The sequence below is a fragment of the Coccinella septempunctata genome, chromosome 6 (genome assembly GCF_907165205.1).
Source record: "Coccinella septempunctata chromosome 6, icCocSept1.1, whole genome shotgun sequence".
Taxonomy (NCBI): Eukaryota; Metazoa; Arthropoda; class Insecta; order Coleoptera; family Coccinellidae; genus Coccinella; species Coccinella septempunctata.
Genome location: NC_058194.1, coordinates 34,099,463 through 34,126,516, shown reverse-complemented (window position 1 = coordinate 34,126,516; position 27,054 = coordinate 34,099,463). Strand labels below are relative to the sequence as shown.

At 38.6% G+C, this 27,054-nt stretch overlaps 4 protein-coding genes across 4 annotated transcripts; 2 read left to right on the top strand and 2 right to left on the bottom strand.

The window, feature by feature from the left end:
* Positions 1-10,889: 10,889 nt before the first annotated feature.
* On the bottom strand, positions 10,890-13,017 carry LOC123315260 (phospholipase A1-like). The gene is made up of 5 exons (XM_044900889.1): positions 12,699-13,017; positions 11,895-12,242; positions 11,617-11,841; positions 11,355-11,564; positions 10,890-11,267 (listed from the first exon to the last, which is right to left on the bottom strand). Exons 1-5 carry the CDS (start codon positions 12,745-12,747, stop codon positions 11,056-11,058), a joined length of 1,044 nt encoding a protein of 347 aa, XP_044756824.1. The 5' UTR covers positions 12,748-13,017; the 3' UTR covers positions 10,890-11,055.
* Positions 13,018-20,298: 7,281 nt separating this feature from the next.
* Positions 20,299-21,121, bottom strand: LOC123315750 (transmembrane protein 272-like). Its single transcript, XM_044901586.1, has 3 exons — positions 20,816-21,121; positions 20,606-20,734; positions 20,299-20,552 (listed from the first exon to the last, which is right to left on the bottom strand). The coding sequence occupies exons 1-3, from the start codon at positions 20,994-20,996 to the stop codon at positions 20,329-20,331; spliced, it is 534 nt and encodes a 177-aa protein (XP_044757521.1). The 5' UTR covers positions 20,997-21,121; the 3' UTR covers positions 20,299-20,328.
* Positions 21,122-22,930: 1,809 nt separating this feature from the next.
* On the top strand, positions 22,931-24,059 carry LOC123315749 (transmembrane protein 272-like). The gene is made up of 4 exons (XM_044901585.1): positions 22,931-23,123; positions 23,250-23,372; positions 23,477-23,596; positions 23,713-24,059. The coding sequence occupies exons 1-4, from the start codon at positions 23,048-23,050 to the stop codon at positions 23,955-23,957; spliced, it is 564 nt and encodes a 187-aa protein (XP_044757520.1). The 5' UTR covers positions 22,931-23,047; the 3' UTR covers positions 23,958-24,059.
* A 1,167-nt stretch (positions 24,060-25,226) lies between these two features.
* On the top strand, positions 25,227-26,768 carry LOC123315027 (transmembrane protein 272-like). The gene is made up of 4 exons (XM_044900560.1): positions 25,227-25,493; positions 25,813-25,935; positions 25,991-26,110; positions 26,274-26,768. The coding sequence occupies exons 1-4, from the start codon at positions 25,391-25,393 to the stop codon at positions 26,525-26,527; spliced, it is 600 nt and encodes a 199-aa protein (XP_044756495.1). The 5' UTR covers positions 25,227-25,390; the 3' UTR covers positions 26,528-26,768.
* Positions 26,769-27,054: the final 286 nt, after the last annotated feature.

Sequence of the window (27,054 nt, the reverse complement as noted above, 5' to 3'; positions counted from 1 at the left end):
ACGGTTACTCGAGCTGAATAAAGATGAATCGCATGTGTCTAATTCGTACAAAAAGTTAGTTCCTAGTCTTTGTTTCTCTTCAATTTTTCCACAAGAAATTCACAGAGTAGAAAAATTTGCGAAAATTTTGGATGTAGAAAATATCCCATAAAGTTTCACTATGGAGCAAGAATGATTTCTACTATATTCCAGAACTTTCTGGGGGTTGACGAAGTTATTCTTCCAGGGGGAAGCCCCTAATGTCACTGAGTATATTCTCGAATGTTTGTTTTTAATCAGTCATCGGAAGGTGGGTATCATTTCCACAATAATATGATGGAATATAATCATCGAGGTTTTCCATGGAATAGCTCATATTTCCCTATAATTTATTCTCGTATTGTTACAACTCAATCACACTGACATGAACGTGTATGATTGTAACAACGTAGGGATAGGATATTCATTTTTGATGTGAACATAATAGGCTCGCTCTTCTGGGTGAACGAAATCTGTATGGATTATTGTAGCAGCTGTAAAAAGAGCTAATTATTGCTTTCCAGCTTAGGGCCATGCAACCATTCGTATTGCATTGGCATGTGTATAGACCATCCGAGATATTCTGGCGTTCATAATTCAACGTATAACAAGAATGCATTTGCGAATCGATAAATGAGCAGCGTTATTCTGTCCATTTTGCATTTGATCGTATTTGTGTAAATATTCTTGGTCTCTTAGACCTACAACGTAACTTCGAAGGAACAGCGAAATCGAGAAAATTATCAGACTTCCCCCGATTTCAGTGGGTTTCTTGCAGTTCTGAAGGCACAGCTACTTCAAAACTTCTCGATCGATAGCTCAGAAGTTGACCTCTGTTACAAACCTCTTTGGAAATTATCGCCAATATCGATGGTTTTGTGGAGATTAAAGGTTCGAAACTGCAGTCTATATAAATATAACTTTTTTAGGTGAATGGTTTACAGTTAGACCATAGGCTGATTTTAAAACTAGCATTGGGCCAGGATCTCTCATAAGCCTGAAGACTTTGTAGAAATATTTTTGAGAGTAAAAACTCACAAAATCATGGTTTCCTTGACAGGATTCGAAGACAGGCACATCAACATACCAGCCACATTCGAATGGACCGTTTTAATCGGTCACACCAAGAGTGCGAACAAAGGAACAGTATTTTCCCCCGAATTCCAAAGAAGCAATCGACATAATTTCCGCAACATCAATTTTCCTGAGCGGAAAAAGACTATCCGATTACGCTGAACATATCCATTCCCCGAACGTCTTCCAGAGAACGTCTCAATTACCGGCGGATGTCATCAGCATAATTTTTGATGTTTTCGCAGGTATGTTGATGACGTCACATTAAAACGGATGGAGGGCCATTATTAAGGCGCGTGAAATACTTGGTTGCCCCGGCAACGTCTTCCAAAGTTGGAGGGTTTCCTAATGTTTCCGATGCTGCAAAAACGTCCGGTTCTTCGGGTTCCATTGTGAAAGATGGTGGGGGAATTTATTAATTACAAGTTTGACTAATTAGAGAAACGTCGGAGGTTGTCCGTTGAAAGAGAACTCACTTTTTACTAATTAGAGTGAGGATGCGGTGTATTATTTTCCAGATGCTGAGCCCTCTGGAGCTCGGAGATCATTCTGCTGAATTTGAGTGGTCTTTGTACTTTTCTGAGGGTGATATGGGTCGTGTACAAAAACGTTTCATGGTGTGTCATGACCCAGAAAATAGTTTAGCTCTCCTTTTATTGCACCATACGCACTCTACTTCCTGTTAACCGCAAAGGGAAAAAAGTTTTGTCCTATTTATTGAAGAGGATCTTGTTGTTCAGGACTACATCATTAATATAGGAAGTTGTGCACTTCTCTTTAACTGATACCCCGTTCAAATCATTTTTTGGCTTGCCAATAGAGATATTCAGATGATCTGGTGTTTCATCTTCCCCCCACAGATTCTTCACTCGTCAGTTACTACAAGATCAATTCACATTTGTTGCTTCCAAAGGCAGCAATGCCTTTGTAGTATATCCTTACTAAAATCCAGATGAAAGCACTGACAAAACGAAAACATTCAATATCGGATTATTGAAAACCTCGAAATGAGTAGGTTTTATCATGAAATTATTAGAATTATAATCTAGTTCAAATCCTGCAGATTCGTGGACGGTTGGAAGTATCAGTTTCAACATTAAGTACCTGCGTCATGCAGATCCTCCTCGCAGACTGATGCGCCGCTAATTGCTCCTCACGTAGGGTTGGCAGGATAATTTTTCTCAATCAAAATCCGCTAATGTTCCGGCCCTTCAGCATCGTTCGTGGGCATTATTTCGAGACCGTTATCAATCCGTGCTTTATTTTAATATCAGACATGCGATTGCCAAGCGGCCATCAGCGGAGGTTGCGTGACCTGTTGGGAACTGTTTCGTTTTGGGGATCGTTCACGAAATGGCACTGGAAGTAGCTCAATTCCTTTTTATGAAGAATTAATTGAAGTTGAAAATTGTTCCTGGGGAATGAATTACCCGACCCGGGATCTACGGGAACGTAGACAGATACGCAAAATGATTCGTGAGGAAATATCTCTTCGATGTAGAATTTTGGGCTTGAAGGAGTACGAGTTTATTCTTATCTAGGATCACGTCCCTCAAAAACGATGAATTTTTATCGGCGCATTATTTTCCACTGATATAACTCTAAAATTGAGGGAGCAAAGTCATCAAATTTTTTCATCTATCATAGAATCTATTGGGGTAGATGTAACAGGTAAACACTAGCATATTTCAGGCCAATTCTGTTTAATATTCTATCTGACATTTTCATACAAGAGCGAATACATTATTGGTCCAGTTTTTTCATAAATGTCATAGTTCGATTTGCAATATATCTCATTTTATCAGTCTTTATTTTAGTACGCTTCAAACTGATGGCCAATCTGTACGAGTGTGTCAGATATGAATTGAATAATTTAATCGGTCAGCTTTTGACTTGTTCCATTGTCGTTTTGTACCAATCGATTAACAAAATATTCATTGATTGCTCTGATGCTGTACGTGGAAAAGGTGGTAGAGAGGCCCATTAAATACAAAACAGGGGCGCCCATTTGCATTGGAATTATCGAGTTATTCACAGAGTATATATATTCCAGAATAATTATGTTTCAATATTCGTTAAGAGGAATCAATCTCACGTAATATTTGTTCAAATAATTCATTCAAATATGGATATGGTCTAGTAGCAACAACAAAATTGGGGGAAAAATCGTTCGTGATATTAAATACGCAAAAGGGTAAGATAAATCTGTGTCATTTGCTGATAATTTCAATATAACAACAAAAATCCCAAACACTAACTAACTTAGCAGAAGCTAAGACACAGAATATCAACCTTCAACCTTTGACGACTAATTTCTTGTGAACGCACATTATTAAATCGCGTTTTAGATTGTTTTACATCCAATTATTGCATACAGTTTACTATAGGATGTACATCTGGTGCTCAAATAACACATGCTCAAGTTGAGTGAATGGCTCCTTCGCCATTTTGCAACTTTATATCAAGAATGCATTCATTTCACTTTCTGATGATGGATATGGGAAACTATCAACATATATCCATGAAATACTGAGAAATTCAAGTTTAAATCATAGACTTTGAATCAAAAAACATTTCTAGAGCTGTGAATATGACTTGAGAATAGTTATAATTCTACATTTGCTGGGTGATATTAATCAGCGTCATTTTCAATTCCCATTTCGAAAAATTCCCGATCCAGGTAGGCCGAAAGGCTCAGAGCCGAACAACGAGGAGGAGCGCTCTCTCCGGCATTCATAAAAACGCGGATATGAACACATCCATCTTTCTCGTGTTTGCGAAACCCACACGCCCGCTCATAATATATAGACGTTGGAGTTGCAATATCTGCTACCGCATTCGTTAGCAAACATGTCTGACGCGCGAATTTAGCCCGGGACATACGTCATTCTCGATTGTGTCTTCCGTTAAATATTTGAAAAGGCCGAATAGTCCGCGTCCCACCCCCGTACTATTTGCACTGCGCTCGGTGATTACCGGGGCTTTGGAATAATGTATGGACGCAAAAACTGGGGGATCTCTTTGTCATATGTGTGCCGTGGAAAGCGTTTCCGGTCCGGAGATTATTTCCGGCGATACGTTTCGTAATTGAGGACGGACGACCGGGGGAAGATAGCTCCTATGAGTCCTTACTGTCTGGAAAATATTATAGCGTTTCACGGAGGAATTTTACTGTGCCAAAAACGGCCAGAACGGACTTTTATTAGAGCATAAGATGACCAGTGGACCAGTTCTGGATACAGAAGGTCCGACGACGTTTTAAACAGTCGATAAACAGGTTCACTGGAACGCTGTACGAGGATGTATTGATATCTAGTTAGCCTAGAGCAATTCCATCCATAAAAAAATATTTCGTTGCCATAGCAACGAACAATAACTCATTAGAAATGTCAGTGTGAAGTTTGAGGTCAAAAAAGTAAACCAGAGTTACGCAATAAATTAAAAGAAAGAAGATGTTCTCCGAAATTGTGAAAATCGAAAAATTGGAGTATCGAGCCATCATCAAGTACGTGTATTTAAAAGGATCAAGGGGTAAGCAGATTTACGAAGATGTGCTTAATACCCTTGGTGATCAATGTACTTCGTATGTGACCGTGAAAAATTTGGACTGCAAGCTTCAAAAGAGGTAAATTTTGTATTGAAGTTGATGACCGATCGGGAAGGCCAGTTTCTGTGTCAGTCACCAAAAATATTGATGCAGTATTTTATCAGACCGTCGAATTGGGCTAAAACGGATATCTGAAGCACTGAATATTCCATACGACGCGTTCATCATATAGTTCACGTCAATTTGGACATGAGAAAAATTGCTGTAAAATGGATCCCCAAATGTTTGAATGTTGACCAAAAGCGTGCAAGGGTAGAAGCATAGCGTTCGATCTGTGCTCGATTTGAAAACGATGTAGACTTCTTAATCTGAATTGTTAGTATGGATGAGACTTGTCTACATTTCTACGATGCAGAAACAAAGCAACAATCAATGGAATGGCGACACTCTGGTTCTCGAAGACCTAAGAAGTTTCGTGTCCAAAAATCTGCTGGAAAAGTTCTTGCTTCAGTTTTTTGGGATTGCCATGGAGTAATCATGATTGATTCTTTGGATAAGGGTAGAACAATAACCAGAGATTACTATTTGACATTACTGACAACTCCACGGGAAAAAAATAAGGAGAAAAGACTCGGAAAGCTATCCAAAGGTGTTTTGTTTCTGCAGGACAACGCCCCTGCACACAAATCCCATGTTGCCATGCAAAAAAATTCGTGATTTAGGTTTTGAATTACTAGAATACCCCCCTTGTTCACCAGATTTGGCCTCATCCGACTATCATCTCTTTCCTCAACTGAAAAAAAGTTTTAAAGATCGTAAATTTTCTTCCAACGAGGAGGTAATAAAAGCTGTGGAGGTCTGGTTTGTAGAGCAAGAAGAAACATTTTTTTTGAAAGATCTAGAGACGTTGCAGGTTCGCTGTTATAAATGTATCCAATTAAGAGGAGGATATGTTGAATAATAAAATATTTTGACATTGAAATTCTGTTCAGTTCAGCAAGAAAAGTTCATAAGAGAACCGTTTCGTTTCCTTGGTATTTATTTTGAAAACAATGATAATCCTTGGGTTTTCTGCTTAGGAAAAAACTGACAAACAGGTTGAAATCCACTGACATTCCTCGAGCACTCGAATCAATTCGCATCAGCCGAATGAGATCCGACATGCACAACCCGCCGAATTTCAGTCTGAGAGGGGGCGTCTGCACCAACCAACCCTTTTCTTTGTCTTTCTGATTGCGAATGATTCAAGCACGTCACAGTATGCTAAACAAGACAGCTTTTCGGCGCGCAAACAAATACACTTGTTAGCGTGACGTGCGTGTCGAACAAACCTATTTAATGAACGTCATTAATATCGCTGTAACACAGAAACGAGACGTTCCGAGCACAGATCTAGATAGGAACAAAGGGGCACAAACGGGCCATAGAACGCGCCTTTAAGGTATTGTGTGGGAATTCGGGGATTCGTACCCCTTATGTTTCCATAATCAGCACTTCGTCTTATTATGGTGCAGCTTTATCTTAACCTACATTAGGTTAATAATGCGTTGAAGCTTCTGCGCCATCTATGGCCAATTTCCATGTAGATTTTTTGACGAGTGATGACACATTGCATATCTCGATGCTCGAAATAGGTTATCTATGGCTCGAAACCAAGCCAAATTCAAATCTCATTATATAAGAGATATATTTGAAGGCTCATGCAGTTCAATCACTCTCCAGAACCAAGCAGTTTCTCGTAAAATTGAACGTAGTCAATAAAGAATATATTAGTATTCAATCCTTCCTGTAGGTACCTTCTCTGGTCTTGGCAAAGACCCGGAGGTAATATTTATTGTTCTTCGAGACCGAAATGAAGCCAACAGAAGCGGATCAAAGGACAGCCGACTGAGCGATCTCAGCCCATCGGAATTTCCCAATATCATGAAGTGGAAAGCGCCACCAGGTGAACGAAACCCAGGAATCCGAAACACAGGGCAGGAATGCCGTAGGATGGCGTAACGTACGAAAAGGATCGTGTTAGAATCGCTAGAAATTTCCGTTATAAATGACGGGACCTCTTTCATGCGATGTGCTCTAGATCGTCATATATTTTCTCGAGCTGGTTGTGCGAAAAATCCTTATAGAACCTCAGATACCGGTCCCAAACTTCAATTTTTGCTGATCTATCAAGGAATCAGAAATATATCTAGGTGTCTGAGAAGGATTTTCAATTCGTTGGTCGAAATCGTTGGTCGATTTGAAAAAATCAGTGAATAACGTAGGTATCCCAATTTCCGAAACATCCTGTATGAATATTAAGCCAATTAAGACGATCAACATAAGAGAATTTCATCCAGGATCGATTGAATCCTGAATTATCATCAGAGAACTCACTGTCCATTAACAGACGTATTCACTAGTGTACTAATAGTGCAGACACTATGGGGAGGATGAAGACACTCCAGGACCTAACCTCTTTTGAGATCTACAACCGAATGTACCTACTTTCCAAACACTAATGGATACGACAATGCTATCATTTATTTTTCGATATCAGTCCACCACACCGACGAAGAAATCAAATCGAGAATATCACATGTAACTTTTCCTATGTCGATAAGGACTGTAAATTTGGGGAAAACAACTCGAAATTACGCTAATTAAATCAATCACACGGGCACCTGAAGCAGCCATCAAAGTCATCTTCTCAGACTAATGAGTCCTTGCAAGAGGAGCACAAGAAACCCTTCCTCCACTAATATCCCCATTATTCCGACCATGAATCTCCGTACGTCGTAGCGTGTTCCATCTGCACACATTGTATCCCGAAATATCGACGTTCGGATTGTACTAAACGTCTCCAGCATCCCCTTCATTAGCCATGAGGAAAATCCTAGCTCCGGTTAATTGCCCCGTTCGATTTAAATCAGGAATCAAGCGATCTGTTGTAGCTCTGTCGACGAGGCTAGGTGCATGAATCCGAATGGGACCCTCAAGTCTTCCCTACTTAATAACCATGTAGGGATGTGTCGTCTCTTGAGAAGTGACAGCTATGCCACTTCGGTTTAATGTCATGGGGTATTAGTTGTGTCGAGATTGCTTTCCGGCAGGTTTATGTTATGTTGATCTGCGAAATTTGGGGATGTATACGGTGGAATTTGATGTTTCGTTCTACTGTTGATTGGATTATCACGTGGACAAAGCTATGCATAACCTAAAGGCGATATTTCATTTCATTACTCTTCTGATCTATTGTACAAACTGGCCAAACAGAGTAATCATGTTATGCTCATGACTATTCAGTGAATCAGATATGTTTTCTGGTTTCTAAAAATTGCTTCTCAGGTTTCATATTTGGGGAGCTGTATCCAAGAGTAGCGGCTGCTCAAAAATAATTGTATGAAGGACCTACATAAATTTATTAATGAGGTTTCGACCATGTTCACAGTATCCTAAAAAATATGGATTAATCCTGAAAAAATTGTGATCATAACGCGAATCTACCCCAAGAAATAAACATTTTCAACCGTATTCGAGTCAGACAAAACTAGGACGAAATAATCCCCCTTTTCTTCGAGCCAAGTTCCAACAAGAGAACCAACCATCCAGTTCCTCGTCTGTTTACTCAGAGCTTCCATTCCCTTTTTGTCCCCGAGTTGTTGCAGTTTCAAACAGCATCCATTGTTGAGGTTCATCTCTCGATTTTGCTCAACGGGAGACGTTCAAAGTCGTTTTGCGAGGGTCGAATAAATAAATAAACGTTTCCACTCCATATACAGTTCCACTCTGCTAATCCTCAGCCTCACCTAAATCCCAAAACGAGTGCGAATGAGAGTTCTCATTAAATAAAGTGCCCGACTGAATTTCATGAACAATTTATTCCAGGAAAATATATACTGAATGTAGTTTCTACATCTTGAGAGTATCGAGCCAATCATTCATCATTTTAACTCTATAAAAAATGGGAAAAAAACGTGTAGTCTTGGTTTTCCAACCAAACCTTTACATATACACAGTAGTTCCAAAAGATACTTGACAAGTCTGCATTTAGAGTTTAGAAGAAAAGTGATTTCTCATTAAAAATGTGGATCAAATTTTCCGAACAATATATCCTTATCACAACAGCAATTTTTCACAGAATCGCCCTGACTGACATCAAAAAGTGCGCTCGCGAACTGTCCAATTATTTTCTATGACGAGGACAGATTAAGGATGTAGCGTAGAGTGGAACAATTAAGAATCTTTTTCCATGTCGGCGCTGAATACCGTCGCGAAAATCTATGTCCTTCGCTCTGTCGTTAAATTTGTTTCCATCTCTACCGGTTTTCGCTTGATCCTTTGATGTCGGTTCACACTTATTTGCGAAAATGAAGTGAAAAAATTTGTTTCGCATTCTTTTGAACGTGCTGCTGCTGAAAGTTGGAATTCAGTTACGTTGAAAGCTTCCCTGCTCCTTGCAGGGATGTGACGTGAATCGAGATTTATGATAATGAATGGAAATTTCTGCGCACTGTGGGTATGCATTTCTCGATTGGTCAAGTCCCTGCTTGCAGTTACGACGTGGGCAAATGTCCTCCGCAGTCTGAATCTAACCTTGCGAATTTTGAAACTGAAGAAAAATATGCAAAATTCTCATATATACCAGATGAAGAAATTATTCATAATGGTTAATGGTTATTCATGGTGGTTAACTTGGGAAGAGAAATTCATCAATTCATTGACGACTTTTCAATACTAGCTACATCCACCTGCTAGACAACTAAATTTCCCAATCAAAATCCATTGGAATTGCATAATTCTTATAAAGTTTAGATTATATTCGATTCAGTATTGATATAAATGCTCACAGAAGAGGTGAAATGACTTTGAAACACTTGAAATGATCGAAGATTGGAGTTTCAAAATGAACTGAGATACAAATTATCAAATAATTCGCTGTACCCTTGAGGATTTCCATCCTATCTAAGATTTAATCTACTTATAATAACTTTCTCCTTCCTATGAAGTTTTTCGTCAGGAAAAATAAGAAAAATAATTAAAATTTAAATCTTAGGTAACTTCGAATGCAATTCGTTAGTATCTAATGAGTCAGAAACTTTGTGTTTCAACTTGCTAATTTGTAGTTCCTCAGAGTCTCGTCTGAATTCGCAAATTATCCAGAGTTTCTTAAAAAAGCAGACCTAGATTTCAATGAATGATAATGAAACCATCATCATTTTCGGTTATATCTCACCAGAATCCATCCATATAAGCTACTTCTCGCGAAAGCGATCGTAATTTTTTTTTGAAGGTACAGACGAGGGAAAAACCTTTGTGAAATTAACGGTGCAACAAAACAGAAAGGATGAACCGAGCTGGGAGATGCGTCCGACAAAGCTATTCTTTGATTAAAGCCTTGCTTTGGAGGGCTGTTACTGTTAATGAATTCTGTCACGGTTGAATTTTTTCAGGTTCGATAATTGAGTGAAATTAAAACGAAAAACAACTTTGTGGTCCAGGAAGAGCCCGCAAATTTGCTGTCGCGTTGATGTACGGATTGAAAAACGGTCGCAAAATAGTAAGTAGATTCTGTTGATTCGGTTCACTTCAAAGGATGTATCCTCCCCAGCTTGAAAGTTTTTCGTTCGTGATTAATGGAGAAATGACTTATTTTGACAAGTTTTCTATCCAGAACGAACACCCTGTGTCTACTTCCTATCCATCCGTCCAATTTCCGTTCCTCATTAGGGGAGCCATGAAAAATTGATGAATCCCAGGAAAAAATCTCTGGCCCGTCGCTTAATCCAATAGATTCAGTCGATAATGACAGTTGATTGATTTGTCAACAACGAAATGATTGTGCAGTAAACTGCGTTCGTATATTATTGACGGGCCGTGTGAATATTACTGTAATTTCCAAGTCCCCGGTTTCCCGAACCGAGTTGGATGGAGAGGTAATAAATAATGTGGCCCCTTTATTATACAAACATTCCTCCGGTAATACAGGGATAGATGCGATGCCCATTTGTTGATGCTATCGATTTCTGACGCTCATTTACGAAATTAGGAATGTGTCTCTTTGTGACATCACTGTTATGGATGTCGGAGATATGGCAGGTAAACAGGAGAGCAGGACGCGTTGATGGCAATATCGGTTGATGAATTTTGCGCATTCGCCAATTTGCAACATCGATCTACGCTTAAAAATCTCTGTCACTTGACTTTTTCGTCACAAGAAGAAGAATTACATTCGCATAAATGTGTCAGTAAGTTGATTATTTAAGAATTTATTAATAACAGAATATTACGTATACATTACAGGATAATATTAATAAATATGTTCAATCTATTTCCTTAATTTCACTAACAACCTGTTATTTACACTTTACACTGTCGCAACCCGTAGAAATCTCAAGTACATCAAGTTTCCTCCCAATTAAATTCCTCCTGGCTCATCAACCCCTACCATACGGGGGTCGGTCGTATGTTTCCAAGAAATAACTACCCTTGACAGTCCTTGGACTCTCCTCTCCCATAACAGCTCGCTTTCTGTTCGAGCATAATCCTATGCGATACACGAAAGGATTTGGACACTCCTGTCCCACTAATTTCTTCGAAATTATGGATTCTTGGTAGAGATCCACAGCCCTTGAGTGACTGCAAACAACTGAAAAAAGTTATGTCATTGATGCATCCTCATTTGATGCCAAAATGAAAATAGAAATTCTGATGGTCATTGAATAAAGCTACTCACGATCTTCGAAGAAGTTCTCCTCGTTGCAACCTGGCTGCACAGGGCTGCCATTCTCAACGAAAAAATCTACAGTCCCAAAAGCTGACGCGAAGCCAAAGAAACCCATATTGGTGTGGATACCATCCACAAACTCCGCATCTTCTGAATGCAGCCTCAGATGCTTGGGAACCTTCAAGGGAAATTCGAACAAAGGGGCTGCTGCGTCCAAACCTGAAAGGGCCCATATAAAAAACTTAATGTTTGCCACCTTTCGCTAACTCACCAGTTATTCTCCCAATTTTCCTTCCAGTCCTCTCCTGCATATCTTTACCGGCAAAAGCTGCCACTTGAGCACCTAGAGAATGTCCTATGAGATGGATATTAGACAGTTTCGTGACGTCGTTTCTTATAATGTCCCATACGAATTTACTGATGGATTTTCCAATATCCATTGTGGTACAGGATGATCGGATATAATCCTTTTTAGAGTGTTTAGACCAGTCTATACCTGCAATTCCAAAACTTGTTGTTGAATCTACTACAGAAGATCAGAATACTTACCTATAACATTATACTTCCCCTTCTTGTGGTACTGATTGGCCAGCTTCTTGATGAATTCGTTATTTCCGGTGCCAAACCAACCGTGGATCAAAATTTTCGTGGGCAGATCCATGTCCATGTTCACCTTGGTAACTCTCATATCTTGAGGTTCACTCTGGTTAACTGTGTACACCAAGAATTTCAACTCGTCGACATCAGCGTTGCAGAATTTGAACCTATCTGCTACTTTGAGCACGTTAGAAAGAGAAGAGTTGAAGAGTGTCCCCAAAAAGGCGTTGGAGAGGTGTTCTGGTAGCAGTTCGAGGAATTTGATGTTGATGGCAGGTCTGTCTGTAGGAAAGGGAGTTCCTGAAAGAAAAATTTGTTAGACTTTTATCGGATTAGTTCGTTTTGCAGGCAGCCAAATTGATCGTGAATTCTGTAGGCCTTCGTTAACATGAAAAATGTATAAAGAAATTATTTTCAGAGGAGAAAACGAAATAGTAGATTGATCTGACTTGAACTATAAAAGTTGAAATGCAACTATTTGCAATAATTTTTCACCCAAATAAGGAAAAACACTATTTCCTTTCAAGCTGTATCAGCGTGAAAAGATTATCAAGCATAGAACAAAATTTAGGTGCCAAAATTTGGTAGTTCACGTGAAGTTTTAGCATAGAAATATAAAACGGTTTTAGATTCTGACCATAGATGATTCTAACTGACTACATGACACATGAAGAAATCATGATTTCCTCTTCAGAGATTTGATTATAGTTTGGGAAGGTCAGTGAAAATAACTAAGACTTATTTTCGTCTACTCACCATAGCTGAACAGGAGCACCAAAATCACCGAATGAAAGTGTTCGAACATGGGTATCTCTGGGAAACAACAGAAACGAAAGCAACAAGTGAACTGAAACTTTTCAATCGATTAATGAAATTTAATAGATTCCGTCTTGTTAACGTTACCGACTTTTTATGGTAGATGCAAGTATTAATCAACGTTATCGAATGACCACCACAGATACGTTCACTTCAGAAAGGTCGTGATTATTTGCATCAGATATTGTTGAGAGACTTTGAGATTCAGGGGCGAGATGGAAATGAAGAAAAATAATAGATTTCACTGAAAAATTGGAGAAATTTGCCAACCCAGTGACACAAACACAATCAGTGATGCTTGGACATAGCTCTGTTGAAGAAAATGGTCAATCACCAAATTAATCATACGAAAAACTTTCGTATTGAAATAACCCTGCTCATAATCGAGCAGATTTTAGTAGTCCCTGTCGCCAAAGCTTTAGAATTGCCCGAAGTTTTTTGAATAAAAAGCCTAACCTAAAAATATTTCTATTACTGGTTAATACAATTCAATTTCGGAACCTGAAAAAGCTACACTGTAGGCGAAACAGCCGTCTTGTCCATAGAAATTTCAAGGATAATCCACATCAAGTTATCAATCACTTTTGAATGAATTTTCATCTCACTAACCCTCTCGAATATATGCCATGGTGGTTTTCATTTCGAAAACGCCCCAAGAAGGCTCTGATGTGTCATGTGTCCAAAAATACTGATGTTTCTTTTCAATATGAATAAATATCGGACATCTGAACCGTATATACCAGCATAATCGCGTTTGGTAGAAAGGTGTTGTTTCGGTATCACGTTCGAAGTTGGGAAACAGCGTAAAAGGTCGATCTGACGAAGCGTCATGTTTCTGTAACTTTCGGGCCGTCCCCGGTCCTCCAAGGGGACATAATAAGTCACGCTCAGCGACAATATTCCGGCGTGACCATTCAAAACGACCTACCCGGAATGCATTTCGAATTTATTACTTCATCAGTCCGTCTGAGTGACAAGAGTTGGATGTGGGGGTAACAGAGGGTCGTAGAATGAAATGGGGACCTTGAACTGGTTCCAGAAGATAGGTATATACAGGGAGAGGCTTTGACTCGTTCGAATATTTCAACTGTGGAGTCTAGAGGTCAAAAGAAACGCTTTTTTTCTATAACATTTTTTCTGATTCAGCCCTGATTAAAAGATATAGCCCTAAATGCTTGATGAACTCAGAAGATACGAGGATATATTAAAAAATTCTTAGCCTACTATAGAACCAAACCAAATTTCAATGTCAAAATATTTTATTACTCAACATATTCTCTTCTTAATTGGATACATTTATTACAGCGAACCTGCAACGTCTCTAGACCTTTCAAAAACAATGTTTCTTCTTGCTCTGCGAACCAGACCTCCAAAGCTTTTATTACTTCCTCGTTGGAAGAAAATTTACGACCTCTTAAACTTTTTTTCAGTTAAGGAAAGAGATGATAGTCGGATTGAGCCATATTGGGTGAATAAAGAGGGTGTTCTAGTAATTCAAACACCAAATCACGAATTTTTGCATGGCAACATGAGATTTGTGTGCAGGGGCGTAGTCCTGCAAAAACAAAACACCTTTGGTTAGCTTTCCGCGTCTTTTCTCTTTAATTTTTTCCCGTAGAGTGGTCAGTAATGTCGAATAGTAATCTCCGGTTATTATTCTACCCTCATCCAAAAAATCAATCATGATTACTCCATGGCAATCCCAAAAAACTGATCTTTTCCAGCAGATTTTTGGACACGAAACTTCTTAGGACTTGAAAAACCAGAGTGTCGCCATTCCATCTATGGTTGCATTGTTTCTGGATCGTAGAAATGTACCCAACTCTCATCCATAGTAACAATTCGGTATAAGAAGTCTACATCGTTTCCAAATCGAGTACAGATCGAACGCGATGCTTCTACCCTTGCACGCTTTTGGTCAACATTCAAACATTTGGGGATCCATTTTGCATCAATTTTTCTCATGTCCAAATTGACGTGAACTATGTGATGAACGCTTTCGTGTGAAATATTCAGTGCTTCAAATATCCGTTTTAGCCCAATTCGACGGTCTGATAAAATCAAGTCATGAACTGTATCGATATTTTCGGGGACTGACACAGAAACTGGCCTTCCCGATCGGTCATCATCTTCAATGGAAAATTTACCCCTTTTGAAGCTTGCAGTCCAATTTTTCACGGTCGCATACGAAAGACATTGATTACCAAGGCTATTAAGCATCTTCGTAAATCTGCTTACCTCTTAACCCTTTTAAATACAGGTACTTGATGATGGCTCGATAGTCCAATTTTTCAATTTTCACAATTTTGGTGGACATCTTCTTTCTTTCAATTCATTGCGTGACTCTGTTTTACTTTTTTGACCTCAAACTTCACACTGACACTTCTAATGAGCTATTGTTCGTTGCTACGGTAACGCAATATTTTTTTCTATGGGTGGAACTGGTCTAGGCTATCTAGTATGTATTAATATCTATTAATACATCCTCGTACCTAGGGAGGAGGAAATTGCAGCTGGAAAATGCTTGATTTCTGAATTTTTCTCGCTTTTCCCGGTGAGCACCCAGTATGATATGAACCCATTTCGTTCTGTTTAACTATCGACGTCGAGCATTTAGGCGTCCGGCGGAAAACAAAATATCCAATCGTCCCTCCATTCCGATTATTGAAATTCTGTTTGTTCAATATTCGATACACCCGAAATTTCGAAATCGGCATTTCAATAAAGCGCAGCGCCGTGGTTCCGACGATACTGTTTGTTTTGTATGAATGCGGATATCAATTTTGTCGATTCGTTTGGAATTAATTGCTTCCTAATGGCGTGTTTAGTGGTTTTCAAACAACGAAAAATCGTCGAATCAAACTGGGAAAACTGGTGCCGGAGCATCATGTATCGATGTAATTTGTGTATTTATGTACATTCGTTTTTGTTAGTACTTTGTATGTTTGCGGAGGAGGAGCATAGGGAATTTTTGTTGCACTTTTTAGGGCATTTTATTCTACGATTTTATCAGCTGTTGATTTTTGTTTCCTCCAGGGAAAAATAAAGGTAAAAATTTCCATAAGTCGTTACTGAATGTGTTGGGAAAATCATATATCATCATTCTCATTTCAAGACGTTGTTATAAAAATATTTGATGAACCTTCAACTCATTCGTGTATGAGAATACCATTTTACGTTCTTCTTTAAATAAAGACAAAAGGAGTATCATAGAGCAATCGGTAGAAATATTTTCACACTGCAAAGATATTTCGAGTGTTGGATCTTGAGGATCAGTTGTTGAATTTTATACGAAAGGCTTGAACATTTGATGCCAATACCAATAGGATTGTCGATTCAATTCATAAACGGAAGGTGAAAGTGTTTCTCAATTAATTACAAGATTTTTCTACCTACGGTTACAGTAATACTTGATACTACCGATAGTTGAGTGAAGTAAGTAGGTGCAAAAGATTGACCTTCATTGCGATATTTCGCAATCGTTTTATCTCATTGCCAGTATTCATAACAGAAAGAACGGTTCGTAGAGTATTTCCGGAACATGAAAATGGGGTAATTACTCATGAATAATTCTGAAATCTACATATTTTCGATTTATCAATCATGTGGTGATGACACTTTTATCAAGAAAAAAAAAACAAAGGTAGTAAAGATTATCATTGAAGATCTACCACCAGTAGATTGTCAGAGAATCCTTTCATTTCCTTGAAATTCATTTTGAAAACAATGGAAATCCATGAGTTTCTGTACAAGCATTGAGTATTTATACGCAGTGTTATAAGGTAAAAGCTGAGTTAAGATTTATTGAAGTCTTTCAAGGATCTTAGTTCGGTAAAGGGTGAAGATTGACTTGTCACCTTTAAATGATGCCAAATTGCTTTGTTTCAGTTAGGAAAAAGCCTACAGTGGTATAGTACAAGAAGGAGTTTCAGGAGAAGGAACATATTATGGCAGAATTCTCAGAGGCTGTATCATTTTCAAGATCTGAGATTTTACTAAAAGGATGCTACACATTTTTACTGTATTCCTTAAAGGGCATTGAAGCCTAAAGAAGCACCTAATCAGTATGAGTGTAGTTCCTTCTGTATGAAGGAAGGATCTGGCTGATGCCTCTCCATCACTAGCAAACGCAAAAAAATCAGAGAAAAAACAGAAATTTTTACCGAAAATGAATATTTCTAGTGATATTCTCGTTTCAATGTCACTCAGTGTACCTCTTATAACTCTTTCGGGATACAACCCTTCGAAAAAACATGTTATCCCAATTAATATTCCGAAGAAGTTCATACCCTTGTTTCATCAGCATTCCGAACCGATGAAGCGGCGATCATTTGACGGGGAAAGGGACATTTGCGAATTTTTTAATTAAGTTATGAGCCAGTGGCGATGTAATTCAGTTGTGCTTTCGGTAATTCGTTAATCAACAATTTCGACGGTGGAAGCGAGCGGAGAAATTCAATTCGCAATGCGGCTACCGCTGAATGGGATTTTTCCGGGATTTATGGAAGGAACAATTGCTGCTCGTACACCCGGATTCCGGAATGAGCAGGTACGCGAACTTTTGGTCTTGTTCCACCGGGTTTTCAGACAGATGAGCATAAGCCATATATTACTCTCGTTATTGCTACTTTTCGGGGTTTAACTCTTCTGAAATAACCCGGAAACATTATCACCTTTGTCTTTATCTGTTTATGTGTTTGTATTCATCGATATATTCATCAACATAAAGTAGAAAGAGAATAGGATAAAAAGAAGAAGAACAAATCGAGATGACATGTTTTCTTGCTAGTTTCTTTGAACCTTTCAAATGTCTCCAACCAACTACGTCAAAATTCCGTTAGTTTCTCAAGCATTGAATGCTAACTGACCAGTTTTCGGTAACTATTTTTTTTTTCTTTCATTTTCTTCAAAGGAATAATGACAAATAATTAGACAACCTGACATAATAGCGATTGTTTCGAAACTAATGGCATCTCAACAATACTCACTCCTTCGACCTCAAATTCTATGACCGTCGGATCTGTCAGATCAGAATTTCCATAATCTCAATATTTCCGCAATTCCTCCGGTTCCGATGCGGCCGATCTGTCCACGTGATCGGCGAGTGCAAAGGACTGGGATGAAGGGAGGATCCGGAACGAGATTTACAATTATTATGCAAATAAGATCAGCCAGACGCCTGACGCAAATTCCTAGTGTAATGCCTTACCAACGTTCCGGGTCTGAGTAATGCATTTTCAATTATTTACCGGAATTCCTGGCACCAGTGAATTAATCCGTGAAGGTGATTAGGCAAATTGCTGCCCGGAAACGCGGCTCGTGCGTTCCGTAAATTGTTTTGTGTAACTGCGAAAAAATTGCTGATCGTTTTGGATAGGGAGTCGATGAAATGTGTCCGAAGGAATCCAAGATGAAGGTGGTGAAGTAATCGAAATGTGATTTCGATTAAAACCCCTTTGAGAACTGTCATATGTCATATGTCATTCCATCAGATCATTGAGTTGACTGTCACTCCAAAATATGTCTTTCGTCGCATTTGTCCTTGTAATTTCTTCATATGCAGAAGTGTTTTGCTCCCTCCTATAAAGATGCTACTTATTCTGTTGTATACAAAGGTCTGTAAATGATGCCATATACGTAGCTGATGAAACCAATGAGACCTTCCATCAGCGTCAGGAAGAGAATTACCCTGGCAACTCAATCATCTACACGAGCAAACCAAGATAAAACAGCTTAGTCAGAAGACCATTGTGCTTTACACGATCTTCTTATCGTGTACGTTTTCTAGGTTTCAAAGCAGTCCTTGTTCAACTCAACGTAAGGGAGATGACTGAAGTAAACACCATGCCCATATTCTACATAGATCAAGAAAAAACTCCTAAAGACTTGACCACAACGAATCGAAATCTTCGTAGAGTGATATATGATAAGGCCATATTGTCTTTTAGACTGTTTCAGTTCTGAGGTTATGCAAGAAACCTCAGTCAGCTCGAGAAAGGCTTGCCCTTCACTACGTTAATTGTAAAAAACAGAATATTCTACTTAGTATCAGAAGATGATGCAACTCAGGTGGCTCCTGATGTAATTCTCTTCTGTCTGATAGACTGACAAAAAGAAAAGGCTCGGTTACCAGAAGCAGCTCTGTGGCACCCCTTCGGGTTGGGATGCGAGCCACCAAAGTCGATGTTGTTGTTAGGCTTTAGGTCTGTAAATGGTGCCATCTACGAAGCTGATGACACCAATGTGATCTTCAATGAGCGTCAGGATAACAGTTACCCTGGCAACTCTATCAACTACCAACACGAGCAAACCAAGATAAAACAGCTTAGTCAGAAGACCACTGTGCTTTACACGATCTTCTTATCGTGTACGTTTTCGAGGTTTCAAAGCAGTCCTTGTTCAACTCAACGTAAGGGAGATGACTGAAGTAAACACCATGTCCATATTCTACATAGATCAAGAAAAAACTCCTAAAGACTTGACCACAACGAATCGAAAACTTCGTAGAGTGATATATGATAAAGCCATATTGTCTTTTAGACTGGTTCAGTTCTGAGGTTATGCTAGAAACCTCAGTCAGCTCAAGAAGGCTTGCCCTACACTACGTCAATTGTAAAAAACAGATAATTCTACTTAGTATCAGAAGATGGTGCAACTCAGGTGGCTGCTGATGTAATTGTCTTCTGTCTGATAGACTGACAAGAAGAAAAGGCTCGGTTACCAGAAGCAGCCCTGCGGCACTCCTTAGGGTTGGGATGCAAGCCTTTTGGAGTCTACGTTCGAAAAGAGCAGAAAACGAGGTCTGCCAACCTAATAAGTCGCATCCTCAGACAATATCCCGACATAGCTCGTCGTTAACGAGGTAGGAGGAATGCATCCGAAATTTATAGCGACCGCAAGTCTGTCCGTAAGGCAGTTTGGTACGATACACCGGCGGCTTCGGCTTTAAAATTAATTTTTAGTATCGCGGCATAAACGTTCTCTCGCAGGATATCTCTGCCTCGTGCTGACTACGTATAAATATCGCCGTGACACTTATTGCCCCTTTTGAACTCTGCTTTTGTGTGTGGCGCTCATATTAATATCTGTCGGTGGTGTTCGGAATTGATTGCGCAAAACGAACTTGTGCATTCTTTAGTTATGTATTGCCGCCTTCGAAGCGATGCCTTCCTGCATATCTGGCTCACCCGGGTGTTTATTATTCATCGTGGGGTGGGCGAGGATGGAAGAGTACACGTTTGCTCCGCCTCTGACCTATTTGTCCCTTCTGGTCGATTCTTCAGACTGCTAACTGTACTACATTGATTCTAGGAGACGATCAACTTTGCACTAGTGAAGATTCTGACCAAACAGTAACTTCCTATTCGTATATTTCCACCTGTTGAGCCCTATAAGAGGATTGGTGTTATCCAGAAATGAGCTTTGTCACATAAAATGATTTTCCTGTTAAAATTTGGGTAATCTTCCGAAGGAATGGGAAGCAAAAAGGAAGATAGAAATCAGAGTTATGAAAGTTGGCTCTTCTACAACTAAAGAGAACTCTAGTAAAATAATATATTATATTCTTCGACTATATCACCACAATTTGCCAAGGTTTAGTCTGAGCAACCTTGTTGATTCCAAGTGAAGGTGCTAGACAAAGAGCGCAACAAAGAAAAAATGCCGCGAATATCATGAGACTATACATAATGGAGATGTAGCAAAAAGCAAAGAGATATGTGCCTTTATGACAATAACGATCAGTGTCTTTTTCGTTGAAACTTGGCATGGCTTCTTTGTAGACCCAGAAAGAACCTGTAAATTACGAAATAATTAATCAGGGTCTGATGGATATACTAGCAGATTACCTAAGAAGAATACTATCAATTCTGCAACATAGAGAAAGGATGAAATCACCAGAAATATGAAGAACCAGTCTTTGTGGGTGATCACATATCTTACGGAACCAAAACTCCTGGATAGAAGGCCAAATATTCCTAAAAAAGGCAGTGTCAAGCTCGGTCTTATTCGTATGTGAATTTTGTGTTGAATCGTATAGGTTTTCATAGTTCACTCACCTTGTAATATGAGAAAGAGTGGAATTTGTGGATCCACAGGACATGCATCTTGGTAGTAAAACCCAGTCACTATCATGCCTATGTGCAGAATGGTGTAAAGGGCCAATATAACCGGAAGTTTCACTACGTATTCATCCCTAGGCTCTACTGGTCCTGGGATATTATCGACGTTTGTTTTCATTGGGAAATTTTCGAACGGTGATTTTTTATGCTACATTATATTAAATCTTTGCAAGGCTCTTACATGACAGTACCTGTCACCAAAACATGACCGCTGACAATAACGTTAGATTTGGTTGCCAATAACAACGAACGTTATTTTTTTCTATGTGCAAGCTACAATGGCCAAATTTCAGTAAGTTATTGAACGTTACAGTTCTGCGATGAGCCAATTCGAAGAATTATTTCTGAGAGGGACCTTAATAGTTAAAGTAGCAGTGCATAGAAATCCTTCTTGAATCTACGATCTATCTGAGAATGAAAAGAAACAACAAGCAGTATAATATTCATTCTTATAATCAGAGTTTTTCAATATTTGACATTTGATTGAGTATTTGGTCACCAGAAGGATGTTCCTGAATATAGATACCAACATTTTTGATTGTTGCTGTGAGGTAACTACCCTATTCGCAACCCATTAGCTATTCAATTGCTAGTGAAACAGGCCAAATCGCCTCAATCAAATTCCTTCTACGAAATCGAATTCTCGATGCATTTCCAGCAGTTGTGGGGGTCGGTACGTTTCCGGTATTCTCGCGAAAACTCATCTGGAGCATTCAGCGGGCGTTTTCACGAGCTTCATCCAGTTATAAGATCCATACCGTTCGTCTTGTCGGTTCCGGCAATGACGAAAGTCCGGGCCACGTTTTGCATTCGAAACGCCATAACTCCGGGTTTCCGGTTGAACGCTCACTGAAAAATTAATTCCGTATTTTACTATCTGGCGCGTCGGAGTCTGGTTGGAAAACGCCGAAATAGAGTATACCGCAAGGTTGTATTAATGTTTTAGGTGGTATGTGCATACCTTCGTCAAGATCAACTGACATATACATGCATAAATATACGATGCTGTGCCTTCCTAAAGAAATATGTTTATTTGTTTCATGTTGAAAGGGTCCAAGTGAAATATTTCAGACATTTGTAGTATTTTTGAGAAGTTCAGGAGTGAACTAAACTGATCATTGGAAGTTGAAGATAAAGATGCTCTCATACGATGAATATTCTCCCTATCATCTAAATATTTTTTACAATTTGGTACACATAAACTCACAACGATTATAGAAACGTCTTTTTGTTCGTCTTGAAGTATGTTTCAATCGAATAAAATAGATTTTTCTTGCAAATGGCCATTTCATTCAATGTTAGCCAAAGTGTGATATCATGTTTACCCTCAACTTGCCATCAGAACTATGTCTGCAATGCTATCTCAAAATTTCACGCAGATATTGACGAATATTTCGTTTTTCTGGTTGATAATATGCACCAGGTGAATACTAGTAAAGAAAACCAGAGTATCCACCAAAAAAATTGTCCTGTCCTGGCGAAATACCTTCCGTTTGACGATTCAAACGAAAGACCTTCAAAGGGTATGCCCTGGAATGATCTCCAGGTACCCTGTTTCTACGCCATCCCATATGTTGAGCTGTATAAATGCCAACAAAGACTTCTTGGCATCCATCTGTTATTGAATCCGACTGAACTCCACCAAAACTTTTCGATTTGCATCGAAACAACTAAAAATCGGTCTTTCTTTTGAATTCAAAGAGAGAAATGAATCGAGAGAGAGAGAGAAAACGACGTCGACTTCATATGTTCCAGAATGAAAACCCGACGGCGTAGCCTTAGGCGTCGAGACGTGTTTCACTGGAGCTCAGAAAAATATGTATTCTGCCGGTTGTTGTGGGCGACAGCTGAGAGATTATCTAGGGAAGAAATTGATGCGAAAACGGCGGGGAAAACTGTATATGAAAATTTTCTCTTTTACCCAGTTACGCCACTGGTACAGGTATCATTAGTTGCATAACTGCTTGTTCCAATTATTCGTTTTGCGAAGGAGTCTAGCCTACCGCAACATCATTTCCAAAAATAAAACAGAATGAGTCCCCACCTCGCGTATCAGATTCTCCTTCGGTCGTAGTTTCACCGAGCGATGCGCACGCTAAATAAGCGTAGAATATCGAGCACAACGTGATTGATTGTTTACAACAATCTGTGTCAAGAAAGTGAGAAGTGATGGCACCAAATGCATCAAATGAAGGGAGTAATCCCATGCAAAGAAGAAAGCAGTACATATCATCAAAATTGAAGAGTTAGTATACAATAAACAGTTTATTTTTCCGTGGTATCAAACCACTATGGAACTATTGCTCATCGATTTAACGTATTTGTTCAGCACTGATGAGGAAAACATCCAAATTCCGTTCATTTTTTTCAGAATACTTATCGGTGTCTTTACTCGTCCCTATAATTTTTCACATCGCCATGATCGTCATCGGAGCCATGAACATGAAGAAATGTCCAGTTGAAAAGAATATTCCAATATACCTCTTGTCAGCAGGTGAAGAAAATATATGAGTATATTATTGATAGTGTCGAAAAAGCTATAATTTTTGCCTGAGACTTTTTTCTAAGTCGTAAGTAATACGAAGAATATTTTTTCAGGTATTCTAGGAATCGCTACAAAAATTCTGGGTATAGGAAGAAATTTCATCATCAAATACATCAGTTTTGACACCATAATGAGCATTATATACACACTGGAATTTGTATATTTTTTACTTGGTGAGAAGCCTGCATATGATTTCTATTTTGTTAATCCTTCAATGTATATCAGCTTTTCAGCTGACATTCGTGAAATTCTCCTTTCTTCCTCCACTTCTAACAGTTTCCATTTTCAGGCTCATACTGGGTGTACAAGGAATACAAACCAAGCTTCGATCCCATGGCTGGAAACGCTTACTGCGATAAGACTGCCTTCATGTTCGCCTTCATATACATCACGATGATCTATGTTCTGATGATCTTCTTCCTTGTACTTGTATGTTGCTGCGTTGCTGGTGTCGTTGCTTTAGACAAATTAATACCCGAATCCGAATACGAAGAGACTCCAACTGGTCCAAATCAACAAGTCCAAAGCGTTTGAATATGTATTTTTAGTTTTTCTAACACTGACTGAAACTTGTTACGATTTATTGTGAATTGAAGATATTTTATGTGTCGTAATAAATGTTTATTTTAAATATCAGTCTGGTTTTTCCTGGAGGTATCTTAAGTGGATACTTCACCTAGAGAAAACCCAGTTTCCTTATTGTGGATTACTTAACTCATAATCTTATCTTAGGTATTTAGTTTCGAGGATATTTACCTTATCTTCTGAGTGGTTGAAGATTAAACATATATGATTCACGGTCTTAAATGATCATAATCTTCGGGAATTGCCCAGAAATGAAATAATTTATAGATTTCAACGTTGGAACGTCGTAAACTGTAGGTTAATTGGGTATTCTAAGAAGGGAATCCAGCAGAACAAATTGTGATATTTATGGCTTTGCTACGTGAAAGAATGTGCGATATTCAATTCAAGAATTCTCATAAGGTCCACTTAACCATTTCAGATGTTTAATGAAGAGTAGGCGTCGGTTTATGCCGCATACATAATTAAGAATTCAGTCCACCAGGAGCTCAGGATTTAGAGGCGAAATTAACAAAATTCAGTTCAATCAATTATTGACGTTCTAATCTGTTATTTCTACTGGTGTTCTCATCATTCACATACGTGGATCGTTTATTAATATTTTTAATAGGAAGTTCATTGGCTTTTCCACTGAATAGACTCGTATACGTTTACTCATGCAAAGAATTAAATTGGCAAGCACTACTTTTTTACTTGAACATATTCCCGAAGTTCACCATTCACTTGTAGATGTTCCTAGTATATTTCTTCGGTCAGGACATCACAAGGACATGGAGGATTAGGAAGTTTTTAACAGAAAGTAGTAAGAACCTTCTTAAGCCAGTAAAATCATGCTTGTCTTCCAAATATACACTCCTAAGCTCTAGCTTCAAGTTAAAATGGATCGATTTGTAATCACCATACGTATTTTTGACGTATCGTGATTTTTTACGAATCGTTATTTTCTCCTAGCTCTCAGCAACCGCGTAGAACCCATATTATAGAGTGCTATTTGAAAGTATCTAGAGATTGACCTATGATTTATAGATCTTTTATTGTTTAGTTTTAGAAGCTAGCTCGCTCAGTCAGATATTTTGAAACCGCGTAGATTTTCGATGTGTTGGAATTTGGATAAAATTTCACGACGCCGCTGTACTTTGCGGACCGCATATCCACGACCAACCTTGAATGCCAGATGTAAATAAAAGCAATTGTTACTCTAGACCCACTGAAAAATATCCTACATGCGCCACCAAGACCAATCGAGCACGCAGCCTGCAAGCCAGGTTATCATTTTAAACTAACTCAGTAGGTGATGCTCAACGACAGACTCCGAAGTTGTTTGCGTCGTCTAACTATACCCGGTATTCGTGTACCGTTTGTTTTGATACAAAACCGGTGAAATGAACGGCAGTGGTCAAGAATCTGAAGCAGAAGCACTGGGAACCAGAAGGAAGGAAACCAAGAATCAGGATGTTATCAGGAAATTGAAGAAAAAGCTTCTGCGTAAGTTGCATGAATACATCAAACAAATTAGGGCTTGAGTTTTCTGTATTCCACATCAGTATCAATCTTTTAACCCAAATCAAGTGATTGAGAGAAACTTTTTCAAAGTTTATTCCTCCCACGCTGTCGAAAGTTGTTCTAGACAAAAATATAACATTTTCTCGATTTCTCCTCTAATAATAGACCAAAAACATTCCAATTGACTGGAATATGTCGATAGCACTAACATATCTCATTTGTATTTATCGAAAATAGCTCTAATTTTACACAAAATTCCATTGTAAATTTGGATTCATCTCATGTTCGATATAATTTTTAGCTGGAGTAAAATACACCCTGTTGTTATCGATGGTTGTGTATTTGGCCATGTTCATCATTGGGGTACTAGGTGTCAAGAGATGCCCTAAAGATGAGAATATACCGCTGTTTCTATGCATGACAGGTATTGGTACATTTTTATACGCTAATTCTCTGATATCATAACAATAATTTTTCAGGTTTCGTAGGTGTGGCATCGAAAATTGTCACTTATCTACGAGACAGGATCATTCCCTACTTCAAGATCAAGTACATGGAGTCGGCCCTTTATACCACAGAATTCGTTTTCTTCGTCCTAGGTATCGTAATCATATTCAATCGTTTTACAGAATTCTTGTAAATAAGGATCAATATTTTTTATGTCAGTTTATGAGCTATAATAATAGAGATACGTGAGGATGAACATTTTCAGCTAAACAAAGCATTATCGCCATTCTTTAACGTTCATATTTTCTTCCATAGGCACCTACTGGGTGTTCAGAGCCTACAAGCCAAGTTTTAACCCTGCTGATGGTTCCAAATACTGTCAGAAGACAGCCTTCATGTTCGCCTTCATTTATTTGGCTGCTTATTACGGAATTTTGGTTCTTATTATCTTATTGTTGTTATGTACCTGCTGTTGCATGTGTATGGGATTAGGAATACTCAATAAACTCGTGGACGATGAAGTCGATACCTTGGAGGCACAAGGTTCGGTAGAAACAGAAGCTAAATAGGCAGGAGATGATCAAAGATGAAGAAGAATATTTTTCGTTGATTTTTCCATGTTTGGAGATCACCATTTATTGATACGAAGACTATATTGTTTCATTATTATTATTTTTACAGATTTGTTTAACACTTTCGTTTTCTTTTTGTATGTAACCCTCATTTTGTACTTTCCTGAAAAGGTATCGAAATTGTGAACTCTGTACTTGTGTAAGATATTCATTTTATAAATGAGAACGTTTCGGAATACTCATTTAGATTCCTGTTAACATTATCCCTGGCGTCTGAAGTTTAACTAGTGATGTCATAGTTGCGATAAAAATATATCTAGGATATTTTTCATTTGGTTATCTCAATTCAGTCAAAGTCAATTTTCAGCGTATCGATTACGCTGATAGAGATGATTTAAAACATTACTCTATGTAAACTGAGAATATTCAAGATGAAAAAGTAAAAGTCTGCCTTGAACACGCTATTATTACAATCTCGCTTCTTGATAATTCATCTGCCAAAAATATAACGGAGTCCCGGAGCT